Consider the following 16,646-nt stretch of genomic DNA (forward strand, 5'->3'; position numbering starts at 1 on the left):
CGAAGTAACTTGGTCAAGGTCACCAGGCGAAGCTCTGGGGCCCCTTTCCCTCCCCCAGCTAAATTCTCTCCCCCATGAGCTCATCCGCTCCCGAGGTGCGGATTCCACTGAAGCAATGACTCCCAGAGCTACACCCCTGACGCCAGGCTTGTGTGCTAACTGCCCACTGACGTCTTGACTTGGGCATCCGAGGACTCTGAACATAAATGTCCAGGACAGAACATCCCCTCCTCCACCCTGCACCATCACAGGGACTGCATTTCATGCTTTAGCCAGAGCCCGGAAGTCACATGACACCTCCCTGCCTCTTGCCTTCCACATCCACCTACAAACCCCAAAACTACCTCTCAAGTCTGGCCACCTGTCCCCCTCGCCCCTGCTCAAGGCACCAAGCCCTTTCACCTGCACAGCTGCAGTGGCCTCCTGGCGGTCTCCAGCCCATTACAATCCATTCCCCATACAGCAGCCAGAGTGAGCTTTTCCAAATGTGAGTGGGATCCCATAATTCTACTCTCTTAGAATAAACCTGGACCCCCCTTCCTGTGGCCTGGCACCCTCCTTGTGCTGTTGGCTATCTGCCCAAGACTGTGTGGTCCAGGGGTGGGGACGCCATCCGTCTTGCTCCCTGTTGTGCCCCATCACTTCACACACAGGGCCTGACACACAGCAGGTGATCGATACACACAACTCGGTAGGTGGAGAGACGGGGGCGGTGGGAGGGTGGGAAGATGGAGGAGGGAAGGGTGGTGAGCAGGAGGGAGGGCAGGGGCAGGGGCAGGCAGGCACACCTGTCCTCGCAGCATCTGGAGGCTGCTGCCGGTCTGGGTGGGCTCCTCCATGGCCTCCAGCCACCCCTTTGGGGGCCGCGTCTGCCGCAGCAGCACGATGTAAGCCCCGAACACGTCGGCCTTGACATTCTCCTCGCGTTCCTTGAAGCGGTGGATGAGCGCGGGCGCCAGGGTGCAGTGGAAGTCGGGCAGCAGGTCAGGCCGCGAGCCGATCAAGGCCGCCAGGCACTTGGCCGCTGCCCGGCGCACCTTCCAGCTCATGTCATCATCGTCGCTGTACTCGTCCTCGCTCTCTGGGGTGGGAGCCAGACACTGTGGAGCCCTGCGCACTGGGCACAGGAGCCGCCGGCCCCACCCACGTGGTCTCCCGGGACGGAGGGGTGAGAAGTGACAGCGAGGAGGGCTCGGCCGGGGCCTCACCTTTCCGTGGTCACTATTTGTAACTATTACGAAGTTATCTACTGGCTAATGAGCACCTACTGTGTGCTAGGGCTGGCGCCAAGCAGGGAAACAGCTGGAGGTAAACCAGGGTCCTCCCTCTGCCTCTAGACCCTTGGTTGTTTTGACTACGCCAGGGAAAAACTGACTCCCGAGCCTCCAGTGAGGGCTTAGGGAATCCGTGTGGGCCACAAGACTCGTCCCTTGGTTTCAGGACTGGCTGTGTGATGTTTCATTCACTGGGATTTCAGAAGGGAGAGGTGACAGCTCCCCTGCCCCTGACAGGGTCCTGATTCCGGCTGCCAAGCAGGACTACCAATAAGGAAAAGCTGTGTTTGTGTGGCTCTCCACTCTCCAAGCTCCCCTGAGAGGCCAGAGCTCAAGTCTTCACCACACCTCAGGAATGAAGGTCTCTTTAGGCCCCTTTTATGCATGATACGAGTAAGGCTCAGAGAGGATGAAGACTTTCCTGAGGACGCACAGCTAGAAACAGCAGAGATGAGTGAGGCCCACAAAGCCAACTCATACACCTGGGGAGACACACATGAGGCTCAGAGGGGGATGGTCCTACCTGGGACACCCCAGCAGAGGCCCAAAGGCCAGTGTGTTCCTACCCACACTGCTCTGTAGAGAACTCAGGCTCTCAGAGCACCGCATCTGGACAGGCCACAGTGGGCCAGGTGGATGGTCCCCTGGTGTGTCTTGTCAGCTTAGCAGGTGTCCTTTCTGATGGACCCTTGTTTGTTATCTCCACCCTACGTCACCCATGAAGAAACATCCCGAGCTCCCTGTTACTAACAAGAAACCGCCCAATCTCCTTGGCCGGGCATTTGAGGCCAACAAGCCTGTCCAATCCCGTCTCCCACCACCCCATCTTGCTCTGAGTACCCATCAGGACCTAAGTCCCCGGCCTCCATCAATATCTCCAGGGCCCGGAAGCATCCCTCTGAGTGACAAGACAGGCCCACGCGCACAGAAGGAAAGGAGCCGTTGAGTCCATTCCCCATTCAGGTATCTCTCCCCCGTCAGTGCCAATCATTCCACCATTAGAGCTTTACTCTGCTGGGTTAAAACAATGGCTCTTGGAACCCATAACTAAAAGGGTATAGAGATGGCAGCATGAGGTGGAAAAGTCTGGCAGACATGGCTCCAAGTCCTAGCTATGTCACTTCCTAGGTGTGTTACCCCAGGCATATCTCTAAGTCTCAGTTTCCACGTCTGAAATACGGGGATGATAATAAGTATCTGGTTTTCCAGGGCCTGGTTTGAAGGAACATGAAATGAGGTGCTTCGGACATCAGGAGATGCTCAATAAACAACAGCAATTACGACTGTCTTGTGATCTGTGCAATCAGAGAGTGTGGGGACCACAGAGGATCCAGATTTCCAAGGGCGGGGCTGGAGCCTAAGGAAGAGCTGGGATTAGGATGGGGGCACCAGATGCAGCCCCTGTCTTTGACTGGGGGATTCACAGGAAGGCTGCACCCATTTCCACCCACCAGCCCAAGGACAAGCTGGCCACCCACCTTGCTCACTGAACTCACTATCCTCCGTCTCCATCTGCTCCTCTTCCCCATCACTGTCGTAGTTATAGTTGGGGTCGTGCTTTATGTACTGAAGGCAGAGGCTGGTCACGTTGGGCACGTGAGGGCCCATCTCCTTGGGGCACCTGTGGAGCGGGGTGGGGAAGCTCTGCGGGACTCAGGCAGGACGGGGTGCACGTGGGGCTCAGTGGTGAGTCCTGAGATCGGACTGCTTTGAGGCCAGCATCCTGTCCCCATCCCATCCCCATCAACCTCTCAAAGAAACCCCAGGGCCCCCGTTTTCCAGCACCCCTGCTGCACCTACTTCCTCAGGAAGGCCTCAAAGGCCTGGAAGCAGGACTCCCGAAGCTCATCGTCATCCAGGTTGCAGAACTCCTCCACCAGGGGCACCAGCCGGTCCAGGTGGGTCCCTGCAGGGCCAGGTGGGTCACTGAGACAAGGCCAAGCCAGGACAGGACAGACCATCTCCCAGGCTCCTCCAGCCCACAGCATTCAGCCTGTGCCTGTACCTGCAGCCGTGGCCACTAAACTCAGAGGTTTCAGAGTCAAGCAGATACGGGTTCTAACCCTGACCCAATGCCCTGTAAGCTATGGGACCTTAGGCACAATCACAATATTCTCTAACCTCAAACCACTCACCTCCACAGCAGGGATAAAAATGCCTACCAGCCAGAGAGTCTGTCGAGATTAACGATAAGATTTAGATAAAGATATCCACCCAGTCCTGGCACAGAGCAGGCACTCAGTAAGTAGCATTTGTTGTTGAAACTATGACTCACATTCTTGCTTTATCTCCTGCACTAGGTTGCAGCCCTGGACAAGGAAAGTGGGGAGACAGTCACTGTCCTTACAGACCAGGCCAGAGGGGCTCCTGCCTGGTCCCTGGGCTTTAGATGCATTCTGCCCCAGCCCTTCTCCAGCTCTACCCTTCCCCATTTTCCTGCCCAGTTGACCCTGAACCCCTGTCCAGTCCTGTGCAGGTCTCTTTCCCAGCTCCATGCTTCTGAGGATAGCCAAAGGCTGGCTGCTGTTTGGGGGATGTGGACAAAGCGTGGACTGCAGGCTGGGGTCTCCAAGTGTGCTTGTAAAGTCCCTTGCAGTGAGAGAGCCAGAGGGGCGGGAGGGCAGACTGTAGCCATGCTACTTACACTGCCTTGTTCTAGCCTGAACTAACTGCAAGGTGTTTGAGAATAAATTCAAACCTGATTGCAGGATTCCATTTCTACAAATCTAATCTCTGGTGACAGAAAGCAGGTCAGTGGTTGCCTAGGGTGGGGCAGAGGCGGGATGGACTGCAAAAGAGGCACAAGGAAATTTTTGCAGTTGATGGAAATGTTCTGCATCTGGATTCTGGTGGTAGTTTCACGGGTGTACGAAAGGTCCAAACAAACTGAATTGTACACTTTAAGTCGTGCAGTTTATTGTACATACATCACCCTTCAATAATTTTTTTTAAATTAAAACCTGGCTTGTCAATAACCTGGGTTGTTATTAAGGTATATTTGTCAAAATAGGACGATAGAACGTTTTACTTAACTTTGGGGGCATGGGTTATAATTACCCTCGCGCGCCTCCGGGTAGGGCTCAAGAGCAGGTCGAGCTCTGGGCCCACCCGGCTGCCTCTCGAGCCCACTCCTCCTCTTCCAGGTGCTTGAACCCCACCGCGCCCCTCTCCCCAGCACCTCCCCCCCTCAGCCACACCCCCAACCAAGGAGTTGGCTCACCAGGGCCCCGCCCCTCTCCCCTGCACCCCCATCCTCGGCCCCACCCCCTCCCCATGGGTCCCCGCCCCTTACCGAGGCGGTGGCCTGCCTGGCGGCCGATGCTACCCAGACACTGGATAAGGGTGCGGATCGCGGCGGGGCTGGCGGGCGCGCGTGGGCCGGGCAGCTGGTCTAGCAGGTGGTCAGCGAGCTCCACGAAAAGGTCGGTGCTGCAGGCGGCCGCCAGGTGGCCGAGCGCCCCAACGGCCCGCTTGCGCACGGCCAGGCGTGGACTGCTCAGCTGCGGCAGCACACAGTGCAGGAGGCTGGCGTGGAAGGCGCCCAGCGGGGCACCCAGCCTGGGGAGCCGGAGGGGGCGTCGGGCGGGGCCCAGCCGGCGGCAGCCTGGGCCAGGCACCGCCCCTCTCCCCATGGACTCCTGGCCTCCCCCCACAATGACAACCCCATGGCCCTTGGTATACAGAAAGCTGCCCTGCAACTGGAGGAGGTAATCATTATTACACGAGAGGAAGCAGAGAGGGGAAGGGTCTTTCTCAAGCCCATTCAGCCAACCTGGGGAGAAGGCCAGATGGCCCTGGGGTGTGGGGGACTCCAGTGAGCTGTCCTGATTTCCTGGGAGTCTGGGCCTTGCCTCAATGCCCATCCTCCCTTACCCCCGACCCCCCCTCACGGAGGCCAGAGGGATCGAAAGTGTGCCTCTGCCTAATTCCTTCAGTGGCTCCCCAGTGCCCTTTGGATAAACTGAGCTCAAGGCAAGAGGGACACCAGAGAATGGTTTCTGCACAGGTAGAAGGCAGCCCCTGCCCATCTCAGCAGCTTCTATCCTACCTTCAAACCAGGCCTGTGCTTCTCCTGTCCCACGCGTGTCCTGAAACCTTCTCTTCTCTCCCTCCACACCAACACATTGACCTCACCCTCCCATCTCTCTCTGCCCAGCCCAGACCTCTTTCCTGGGTTTCATGTATTCATTCACCTACTATGTGGCAGGGCCTGGGCTGGAAGCTCGGGTAAGCAAGACAGACTCTGGCCCTTACACCTGCCCTATGGAGTTTTCGGTTGAGTGGGTGCCTCCCAGGTACCTCAAATTCAATATGCTCTGAACTGAATCCATCCCCATCCCCCCGACATTGCTCCTGGAGTGCACCCACACAGCCAACGGCCCTGTGTCTGTGCCCACAGTTAGCGACGTCAGACCCCTGGCTGTCAGCCTTGAGTCCTGCCTCTCATCCATTCCAAGCCCTGTGGAGTCTACCGCCTAAGTACAACCTGAATTCATCTGCCTGCAGCCTCCTAAGCAGTCTCCCTGCCCATTCAACCCCCTCCCATCTTCCGTGCACTCTGAAGATAGAAAGATCAGTCTAAAACACACAAATACTCCGAGGGCACTCCTCATCCCTGCCGAGAACCCCTCCATGGGCTCCTCACACCTTCAGTAGAATCTTTACTCACCTACCCCATCCCCCCAGCCCTCGTCTCTCCACACCAGCCCCTCCCCATGACACCCCACGACGGCCTTGCACAACCCTCAGGACCCCATGTCTTCTCTGGCCTCTGCCCTCTGGGCCAAAGTCAGCCCCCCCATCCAGGGTCCCCCTTATGTCCACCCATGCCTGGCCAAGCCCTGCCCTACCTTGAAGGCTCAGGCGGTTGGACCCTCTCTAGGAAGGTTCCCCACCCCCCACCTGGGTTAGGGACGTCTCCTCTGAGCTCCAATGGGCCCTGCTTTTAGCCGTATTGTTGTTCTTACTCCATTCACAGATTTATATGTCTGTGAGCTTTTCCTTAGGGCAGCCAGACCCAGCCAACTCCATACTCCCAGCACTAGTCCAGCACCTGACATTTTTCTGGTAGGTGCTCAAATCTAGGGAGGCTGAATGAATGAATACTTAAGAAATGTGCTGTGCAATTTCAAACAAAGGCCCAGCTATATTAATCTAAGAGAAGAAAAAAGAGAAAGGGGTGAGGGAGAGATGAATACACATGGGCTTCAGCTGTGGAGAGACCTGAATGCAACACCTGGATTCTGCCACGTACTGACTGTGACTGCAGCCAGCCACATCATGTCTCAGAGCCCATAAAACAGTGACATGAGTTCTCCTGGGACGATTAAAGGGCTCTAAGCACAGGGCCTGGTGTACAGTAAGTGCTGGCTCTGTGATTCTGAGTCCCTCTCTATCCCCCTGCTCCCCTCCCCCGTCCTCTTTGCCCAGGGGGGCCTCCCGCACCTGCTCAGCATGTCAGACAGGATGTCCAGGGCTTCCAGCTGCACAGCCACATCCTCCTGCTGGGCGATGGCACTGGTGAGCTGGCCGGTGATCTTCCGGCACACGTTGGTGGCCAGGCCGGAGCCTGCACAGAGCACAAGGTGGGCACGGGGAGGCCCAGGGCTGGCCTCCACCTGTGGTTGGCCTTTGCTCTGGTCGTGCTCCTGAGCCCACATCCCCCAAATCCTGCTGACTAGGGAAGCCAGGGCTGGCGTGGTCCAAGGTTTGACTCAGAGTCTGACCAAACTAAAGGAGATGGTTGGGAGTTAAAGAACCAAGAGCAGACCCGCCGGCTGGCACAGCCCACACCTGGCCTCTTTGCCCTCTGCCTTCTAATGGGGAGGTGGGAAAAGTTAAGCACTTCTTTCCTAGACTCCCTTGCTGCCTGGAGGGGCCAGGTGACCACGTTCTGGCCATGAGATACAGGTCAAAGTTCTCTGGGGAAACACGTGCTTTTCTTTTAAAGGGCAAGAAACATGGGCAGAGACTTCAAGCCTGTCCTAATTGAGCTTCTAAATGAATTGCTGCAAAAATGGAGTAGCTGATCTCTTCAGAGTTATGTGAGAAAAGCAACCCCCTACTTCTTCAAGCTGCCATTAGTTAGACTTTGTTACTTGCAGCTAAGAATATCCCTGAAACAGAGCCACAAAGTTAAACAGGTCTGGGTCTGAATTCTCTGCCACTTACTAGCTGGCTGACCTTGGGTAAGTCCCTTAGCCTCTCTGAGCCTTAGCTTCTTCAACCATAAACTAGGACAAATAACAATAGCACCTATTCCCTGGGACCTGGGTACCTGTGGCTGCAGGGGGCAGTTCCGACAGGACGGTCTTGAGGCCAATGCCAGCGATGTCTCGGAGCTGCTCCTTGTCCGACCGCATGTTGGCACAGAGGGCATCCACGATGGTCTCCACCTGGTACTCCTTCACTTTGCCCACCAGAGGACCCAGGCTGAGTACAGAGGGAGGGAGGGAGGGGGTCCAAAAGCCCAGGCTCAGCCTCAGTCGGGCTGCCCCTTGGGTCCCCTCATGGCTATGGGGCCACACGTGCTGAGGAAAAGGCCCCAGATCAACAGGGGACTCCCTATTTTGCCAGAAAGAGAGGTACCCTCTGGCTATGCCGACATCATTCCTGGCACTTCTCAAACCTGCATCTCCTTTTCGGTTTTACATCTCAGCTTATGGCCAAAACATCAAACCTAGTAACCTCAGCTGGAAACCAAGGAATGCCCAAGAGCAGGGTTCTCAAACTTGCGCATATATCTGAATCCCCGAGAGGACTTGTTAAAACACAGATTGCTGGGCCTCACCCCAGATTTTCAGACTGAAGGGGTCTAGGTGGGGCCTGAGAATTTACATTTCTAGCAAGTTCGCAGTAGATGCTGATGGTCCAGGGACCACACTTTGGGAACCTCTGCCTTAGAGGCTTGTTTCTCCGAGAGTGGTCACACGTCAGCATCATCAACACTACTTGGAGATGCAGAGATGCAGCAGCTCAGGTCCTACCAGAAAGCAACTGAACCAGAACCTGTGCTTCAACAAAACCCCCGGGTGATCCGAATGCACGTTAAAGTTTAAAAACCGCACCAAGACACACTGCTTCTCAGCCTTAACTGCGCATGCCGTCACCAGGGGGCCTTTTAAGAACTTGTTACCCGGGTGCCAGCCCCAGAGTGTAAGTTAATTGGTTTAAGGTGTCGCCTGGATGCTGGGGAGTTTTTTTTAATTCCCCAAGTGATTCTAATGTGCAGTCAAGGCTGAGAACCTCTGACCTAAAAGTGGTTCTCAGATGATGGTGTGCATGAGAATGCAGATTCCAGGGTGCTACATCCTCACCTGCCTGCCCCAGGCCCCTCCTGAATCGGAATCCCTGGGTGGGGAGCACACAGTTTAAACAAGGGTCCCAGGTGGCCGCAGTGCACACCAGTTTGCAAACCCTTGACTTCTTTCTCCATCTAAGTAATCATAGGTCCTCTTACTCTACCTCCTATAGCACTGGTTCCCAGTAGGGGTGATACTGCCCCCAGGGGTGTTTTGGAAATTTACTGGAGGGTGGGGCTTTTATGGTTATCATAACTAACGAGATGGCACTTCTGGCTTTTATTGAGGGGAGGGGGGGAGGTCAGGGATGATAGAAAGACAATACCGCAAAACACGTTCCATGTCCTGCTGGAGTTTCTAACACCCCACGGGACATTCACATAATTATCTGAGTCCAAAACCTCATTTCATTGTACACGTAAACACAAAGTTCTTTTTTGCGCTGTTTTAATGTACTCTAAAGCCTCCAAAAATGTAGTTATCAGGTAGCTCGAAGGAAGATTGTACTTTGTTTTTCTGGGAAGCTTTACTGGAAGATGGTCACCGTTTCAGAAGGTATCGTAAGAGCAATGCCGCTTATGGTATCTGAGTGCCCAACATCCACACCTGTCTCCACCTGCTTTCCGCCCTGGGGCTCACAGCAAGCCTGCGCTCGGGTGCAGGCTTCTCACGGCTTCATTACGCGTCTACCGTCAACGTGCCTGAGCATTTACAAGCTGAAACACATACCATCTTACGATCAACTACGTTCCTCTTATTTCTCCTTTATGCGCGGTTTAAAGCATTATATAAACTGTTCTGTCATCATGTGTAGAGGCAGGTTCTGTTATGCATGAATTTCATTCGTGACAAGAAAAGAGTATTTCAGACTGTTATTAAAAGGGGTTATTGGTTCTGCTAGTAGGAAACCAGTCCACCTGATCTCAATTCCACCGTTAGAGGGATGCTCCCAGGCCATAAGCCTGAGCACGTCTTGCTCCTGCATGAAACTCTTTACTGAATTCCTCTGCTCTTGGGACCAAGCTGAAATTCACTACTAGCCCCGAGCACCTAGATCCATCCCACAGAGTACTGTTTGAGAGGCAGTGCCCCAATTCTCTGTTGACCCCTGCCATTCCTCAGTCCCCTGCCCACCCCGCCACACACACACGTGCCCTGCACATACCCCTTCCTGCTTTTTCAGCTCTAGGGGTAACTGGCAAAGGTCTCAGGACCACACCTCACGATGCCTATGGCAAAGGCCCCCCGTGTTCTTTCACCCCCACCACTCCTATGAATACCAGCCTGACCTTCCAGCTGCCAGTACCTGCATCTGTGCCTGAGGGCTTTCTTTGGCTGGAGATGCCAGGGACTGCATAACCCTCCACCTACCCCAGGAACAGCCCTCGACCAAGGAGAGCTGGCAGGTGGGAACACTCCGAGGGGCATGTCCTACACTGTGTCCCGGGGATCCCCAGCAGGGGTAAGTGCCACTCGCCCACGGGAGTACCTTGCTGGATAACTCATGCTTTCTTGCTTTTCTTCCTTCCCCACATCACTTCCCTAGCCTCCTACCAGAGTCTCCTGGGATCTCTTCCCTAATCAACGTACACTTGAATCCTTGCCGCAGGGTGTACTTCTGGGGGAACCCAGACCAAGGCGCTGTCCAGCTCCACTGGCGCTCCAAGACCTGCTCAGCAATTCCCTTCTCAGAGGCCGTACCCCAAAGGGGCAGGGACCCTCCCTGCCCCACCAGGGTCGACACTCACCACTTGACCGCCAGGTTCTGCACCTCCCCGTTCTTGTCCTCCAGGAGCCTGAGCAGCATCTTTACCACCTTGCGCTCGCTATCCTCGTCCAGCTGGATGGAGTCCTTCTGCAGCTCCGACATCAGGTCACTGGTGGCCATGAACCTGGGCAGGGAGGGCAGAGGAGGATTGCAGAGCAGCTCCTGGGCCCCGGTGACTTGGGCAGTACCTTAGAGTCCTCCAGAAGCAGACCTTGATACAAAGGGTCGGGGCAGTCAAGGGCGAGCAGATTACCTGGGCTGTGGGCATGGTGGGGCGACCACAAGGAGACCCCTGTGTGAGACACCCCCTGGCCCAAGATGGCGGACGCCTGCACAGCATCCCAGTTAAAGGTTTAGGGCTTTAAAGCGGGTGGCTCCCGCTTCTGCCATTTATGCAAATGGGAACTTGGGCGAGTTACTTCACCTCTCTGAGCCTTAGTTTACCTGTCTTAAAAGTGGGGATGAGGACGGCCCCTGCCTTGTGGGGTTGTAGGGAAGATAAAACGAGATAACGTACGGTGTGTGCTTAGCACACGGTGGGCGTTCAGTAAGTGCCCTGCCACGATCATAATGGCATGTCATTCACGTCTCATTCGGGCTAGAAGGTTGAACACAAACCTCGCAACTAAATCAGGTGTGGGAAAGAAGCCTCTCTAGGGACCTCCCTGGTGGCACAGTGGTTAAGAATCTGCCTGCCAATGCAGGGGGACACGGGCTTGAGCCCCGGTCTGGGAAGATGCCACATGCCGCGGAGCAACTAAGCCTGTGCACCACAACTACTGAGCCTGCACTCTAAGGCCTGCGAGCCACAATTATTGAGCCCATGTGCCACAACTACTGATGCCTGCATGCCTAGAGCCTGTGCTCCGCAACAAGAGAAGCCACCGCAATGAGAAGCCCGTGCACTGCAAGGAAGAGTCGCCCCTGCTCATCACCAGAGAAAGCCCGCGCGCAGCAATAAAGACCCAACGCAGCCAAAAGTAAATAAGTTAAGTAAATTTTTTAAAAAAATGTCCTTCTCTCCCTTAAAAAAAAAAAAAAAGAAGAAGCCTCTCTATCTGACAGGTGGAGGGGAGCGAGCCCCGCCCAGCCCACCCCACCTACTTCAGGGAGTCACTCAGCCCTGCCTCAGACCAGCGGGTCTGGAACCGCAGCCCGCATCAGAATCACCTTCAAGGCTTGCTAAATCCTGCTGGGCCCCGGGGTTTCTGACTCAGAAAGTTTGAGCTGGGGCTCCAAATTCTGCATTTCTAACAAGTTCCTGGATGGTGCTGGCGGGGGGACTGCACTCTGAGAATCAGTGCCCCAGGCCAGGCTGATGGGCAACAGGCATATCCTAGACACAGACAGCAACAGCGGACCAGTCCCCAGCCACAGCTCCTGGACCCAGGGTGGGCATCCGCGTCAAGGGTCGCCCACCCAAAGGTGGGCAGATCTGTGTGGCCGGATGCCCTGGCCCAGGCATTTGAAATCACAGTGGAGTCTGAGCTGGAAAGCCATGGAGAGTTGGGCTGCATGGAGCGCCACTGCTGCCAAGATCAGGAGGGCAGAGCAGTCTTAAACTGGCAGCCCTCGGCTGTGTCCACCTGGCAAATGTTTTTTGAAAATCTGAATAATTTATTAACATTTAAAAATTAGAAGAGTTGACACATGGGACTGCCCTGGTGACACAGTGGTTAAGAATCCTCCTGCCAATGCAGGGGACACGGGTTCCATCCCTGGTCCGGGAAGATCCCACATGCTGCAGAGCAACTAAGCCCGTGAGCCACAACTACTGAGCCTGCACGCTGCAACTACTGAAGCCTGCATGCCTAGAGCCTGTGGTCCGCAACAAGAGAAGCCACTACAATGAGAAGCCCCCCGCACTGCAGCAAAGAGTAGCCCCCGGCTTACTGCAACTAGAGAAAGCCCACACACAGTAACGAAGACCCAACACAGCCTAAATTAATTAATTAATTAAAAAGAGCTGATGTAAATGTACTGATTTCCAGATTCTCTTGAAAACAGAATATTTGAATATAGTTGGGCCTACAGTCTCCAGTGACTATAACCTGCTCAAAGCAGTGGTGCCTGCCCTCTGCAGGTGGACGCACACTCTCCAGGTCAGCAGGTTCTCCCCAGGCCCACTACACCCATTTACTGGCTCTTGCGGGCACCTGATAGCAGCAAGGAGAGAGGCCGTGAAGTCTGGATCTGAGAGTGGTGGCCCAAGAGAAAGCGTCCAGCTTTTGCTTCCCCACCAGGCCACTCCGCCTCCTCACACCAGCCTTGCTTTCTAGCTGGAGCGAGTCAACCAAGAACCACCCCCCACCCCCAAGCCTCCTATGGCAAAATTGGTCACAGGGGGATTCCAGCCTCACCTCCGCAGGCTCAGACCTGCGGCTGGATGTCACAGCGACCCCCAGGGCCCCGTAGGCAGGAGGGCACTTGTCGGCGTCACAGCTGTTTACTTTTAACAGCTGGGATAAACCTCAAGATGCTGAGAGAAGGAAGGAGGCTAGGCTGGAGGCAAAGAGGAGGAGGCAGGGCTGAACATGCCCACTTCTGGGCCTGGCCACTGCAGGAGAAGCGGTCAAGGTAAGGTGAAGGAAGAGGGTTGGATCTGAGCCAGGACAAGGCTGGGGTAGCCACATGCACTCCTAAGTCTGTCCAGCTGAAAGATGTTCAGGGAAGGCAGGCAGGGTCCTGAAGCTAAGTTTCTGTGCTGCAGCCCATGGAGACCCAGCTCAGCCTGGCAACCCAGGCGATGTGCTCCTTTGCCCAAGATGAGCCTCCTGCCCCTTTCTTCTCCTCCTACTGAACTTCTATTCATCTGTCAAGGGCCCAGCTCAAATGTCCCAGTCTCAGGGAAGACTCCTCTCACCATCCTCCCCTATCCCCCGTCCCTTTCTAAGCATACTTGGTCCCCCCGGATAGAAATCTCTCAGATACTCTGCACCCCTCCATTATAGCATTTCTCACACGGTGCTGCAAGCTTGGTCACCAGTGTCGCCTGTTAAACTATGAACTCAGAGGCCTGTCAGTTTATCTCTGGGACTCCAGGCCCAGCAAACAACAAGTCCAAAGAGGCCCTGAGGGGGGCAGGGTGAGGGCAGGAGGGGAAGGACGGTTAGGACCAGATCCTAACAGGGCTCAGAGCCAACCAGCTGTGTGGAAATCCAAACTCAGAAACCAGTCCTTCTGAAATACGCCCCAGCATTTCAGACACCCCTGAGTTTCTGCAAACACTCAGCTGATATATATATATAGATATATATATATACACACACACACGTGTGTGTGGTAGTGGTCCTTACCACTACCAAGTTCACACAGGGTATGTAGGAAAAGGGGTATGCAGGAAAAGGTATAATAGGGTAGATAAGAGCTTGGGCACCAACGTTTAGCTTTAAGTAAATGTACTGGTCATGTCACTTATCACCTGGGTGACCTTGAACAACTGACTCCTCTCTCAGCCTCAATTTTTCTATTTATAAAATGGGAATTATTTTCTTTGCCCCACTTCATAATGCCTTTGGGAGGTTTTAATAGGACAAGAGCTCTTAGCATGAGGCAGATGAGGAAACTAGGTTCAGAGAGGTTGCAAGAACCGTCCAGTATCATACAGCAAATTGGGAAGAGAATCAGCCCACCGGTCAGGTCTCCTGGCTCCTCAACCAATACTACTGTGTTTTCAAGAAATGATGTAGGAATTCCTGCAAGACCCCTCAGTTTACCCATTTCACTGTTGAAGTCTGAGTGGAAACGGAACAGTCCCTCTGCCCACAGAGTGAGGGCCCAGGAACAACAAGGATCCAAGGCTTCCTCCACCTGCCCGGGACCCCCCACTTGCAGTCACCGTCCGCCTCCAGGAGCCAGAGGACATAGTCTCAGTTTCATTCCAGAGAAACCCTAGAGGCGACTCAGCTGAAATACTCAGCCACATGGGTGCCCGGACAGCTGGTCAGCAGGACCCAGCCCCACTGGTATTTGGACTTTAAAAATAGACACCATCCTCATATGCTCTGGGTGGTTTTAAGTGTTCTCAGGGCCGCTGGCAGAGCAGACTGGAAGGGCTTCTCAGGCTCTAGTTGGCAGGGCCAATTCCGTCTCCTGGAGCCTGGACCTGAGGCCCTAGACAGTAGTGCAAACCCCTCGGCCACTGGCCGGCTGTGTGACCTTGGACAAGTCACTTCATCTCTCCAAGCCACTGGAGAACAGGAAGAACAATTACTACCACCCAGGCAGAGAGAAGGACTGAATGAGATTACACTGGACAGCAGGAAGCCTGGGACACAGAAAACGTTCACTGAGCACCGCCTGTATACGCAGAACAGACTCTGGGACACAAATTGTGAGACTGCACAGTCCAGAGGTCCAGGAGCTCTGGGTCTCCCAGGCTTAAGAAGTGATGCAGCGGAAACATGGGCTAGGGGAGGTGCCTAACCCTGCCTGGCTATCAGGAGGCATCCCAAAGAGGTGACAACTGCATAGGAGCTAGCCTGGTGAAAGGGGGAAATGATGAGGCAAAGAACTTCCAGGTAAAGGCGCAGAGCAGGGAGAGGGCTGGCAGGTTTCTGATGTGCATAGAATCACAGCAGTGTCCATCTATTAAGCGCTTACCTCATGCCAGGCACTAATCTAAGCGCATGTATTAACTCATTTCATCTTCACACCAATCCTTGAGGGGGGGGGTTCTGTTATTATCCCCATTTCACAGAAACAGAAGCTGAGGCTCAGAGGGGTTAAGCAGTTTGTTCACAGTCACACAGCCAATAAGTGGTTGGAGGCAAGATCTGAATCCAGGACTGTGGCTCAGAGGCTCTACTAATGTGGGGAATGTTGAGAGGTGTTGAGGAATGAGTTGCCCACGGCAGGGGTCAGACCAGGAGGGCAGGGCCTGGGTTTTCTCACCTGTCAGGCGGCTGGAATCGGAAGGCCTTTCTAAGGTCTCATCCTCCGTGTTAGACTGATCTGGATGTGGACCTTGATTCTCCACTTCCTACCTTGTGACTGCACCTGGGCCCTTCCCACCTCTAAGCCTCACTCTTCCTGTCTGTAAAATGCGGGGGGCGGGGCATGACAGAATGTTCAATGGGTGGGCGTGGCTATATTCTCTCTGAGGATTCCTTTCAGCCCTGAGGGTCCAGAACTAGCTTGTGTGATCGCGGATCAATCCCTTCCCCTCTCTGGGCCTCAGTTTCCCCGGAGGAGGAGGGGACTGGACCAGAAAGGGAGCGGCCCACAAAGCCTAGAAGCCCCCACCCGAAGCAGCACCTAACTGTGTCAGCGAAGCCACTCAGCCCAGCCCCCTCCCGCAGGCGGTGTCAGAGCATACCTGGGGGGAGGGCGGGCAGAGGGTGCCCCTACAAAGTGCGGGGTCGGGGGGAGACCTGGGGTGATGTTGAGAAGAGGGCAGAGCTCAGGGTACGAATGAAAAAGTCAGCCCTGGGATTCAGAGCCCCGGGGAAGGGAGCGGGTTTCCACACGGGGAAGAGGCAGGCTCTGGATGCCCAAGGAGAGGCCGAGGGCTTCAGCGCGGGGCGAAGAGGAGGGCCGTGGCCCACCAAAGGCGGGGACAGATGCGGGCCGGGCATCCGTGGAGAGAGAGGCAGAGGGAGCGTGGAGAGGGCCGAGAGGCGGCTCGACGCGGGACGGCGGGCGGGGGCTGAAGTCAGGGGGTGGGAGACGCAGCCGGGCTGGGGTCCCGGAGAGGACGGGGCAGAATCCGCGGAGCACGGGCTCGAGCTTCCGCGGGGCGCCCGGGCGGGGGCCGCAGGGTCCGGGGGAGGGACGGAGGGAGCGCGGCGCTCGCGGAGGGCACGGCCGGGGATGGGGGCGGAGAGCGGGCCCGGGCGGCGGGCGCACCTGAAGTCCTTGTCGCTGGACGTCATCTTCTCCAGGAGGCTGGAGATGTGGAAGGCGGCGGTGCTCATGGTGGCGGCGCCGCGGGGCCGCCGGCGGGAGCGAATATGGCGGCGCGGGCCCCCTCCCCCGCCGCGCGCGGGCTGCGCCCAGCGGACAGAAATAGCCGCCCCCGCCCGCCCCGCCCGCCCCGCCGCTCCGCGCTCGCCTCGGCCGCGGCCGCCGCTGCGGGAGGCGGCAGGCGGCAGGCGGGAGGGGCCCGCGGGGCTCGGCGGTCTCGGCCCGGCGCCAGCCCCGCCGACGGCGCCTCAGCGGCTTGCACGCTCCCCCGGATGGGGAGCTCACCACCCCCCGCCGGACAGCTCCTCCCTGTGATGCCCGTGGGTCCCCTCGACCCTGCTCGCGAGACACAGGCATGGCGGCAGTCTCAGGGTCGAACCCCACCTCCGTCAGTTCCCA

At 56.0% G+C, this 16,646-nt stretch overlaps 1 protein-coding gene across 2 annotated transcripts in view; it reads right to left on the bottom strand.

Annotated features, from left to right (window-relative positions):
- The window catches only part of CAND2 (cullin associated and neddylation dissociated 2 (putative)), a 29,182-nt gene extending 12,743 nt beyond the window's left edge, over positions 1-16,439 (bottom strand). The window contains exons 1-8 of one of the 2 annotated variants that reach the window (XM_057705185.1): positions 16,191-16,439; positions 10,324-10,467; positions 7,552-7,706; positions 6,720-6,843; positions 4,567-4,832; positions 3,075-3,180; positions 2,771-2,895; positions 789-1,081 (exon numbers count right to left, since the gene is read on the bottom strand). In XM_057705185.1, the coding sequence (XP_057561168.1) occupies positions 789-1,081; positions 2,771-2,895; positions 3,075-3,180; positions 4,567-4,832; positions 6,720-6,843; positions 7,552-7,706; positions 10,324-10,467; positions 16,191-16,258 (1,281 nt within the window). In that variant the 5' untranslated portion in view covers positions 16,259-16,439. Of the gene's footprint in view, positions 1-788; positions 1,082-2,752; positions 2,896-3,074; positions 3,181-4,566; positions 4,833-6,719; positions 6,844-7,551; positions 7,707-10,323; positions 10,468-16,190 lie in introns of both variants that reach the window. The other variant, XM_057705183.1, reaches the window with a different exon arrangement.
- Between the last annotated feature and the right edge of the window lie 207 nt (positions 16,440-16,646).

The sequence above is a fragment of the Hippopotamus amphibius genome, chromosome 13 (assembly GCF_030028045.1).
Source record: "Hippopotamus amphibius kiboko isolate mHipAmp2 chromosome 13, mHipAmp2.hap2, whole genome shotgun sequence".
Taxonomy (NCBI): domain Eukaryota; kingdom Metazoa; phylum Chordata; class Mammalia; order Artiodactyla; family Hippopotamidae; genus Hippopotamus; species Hippopotamus amphibius.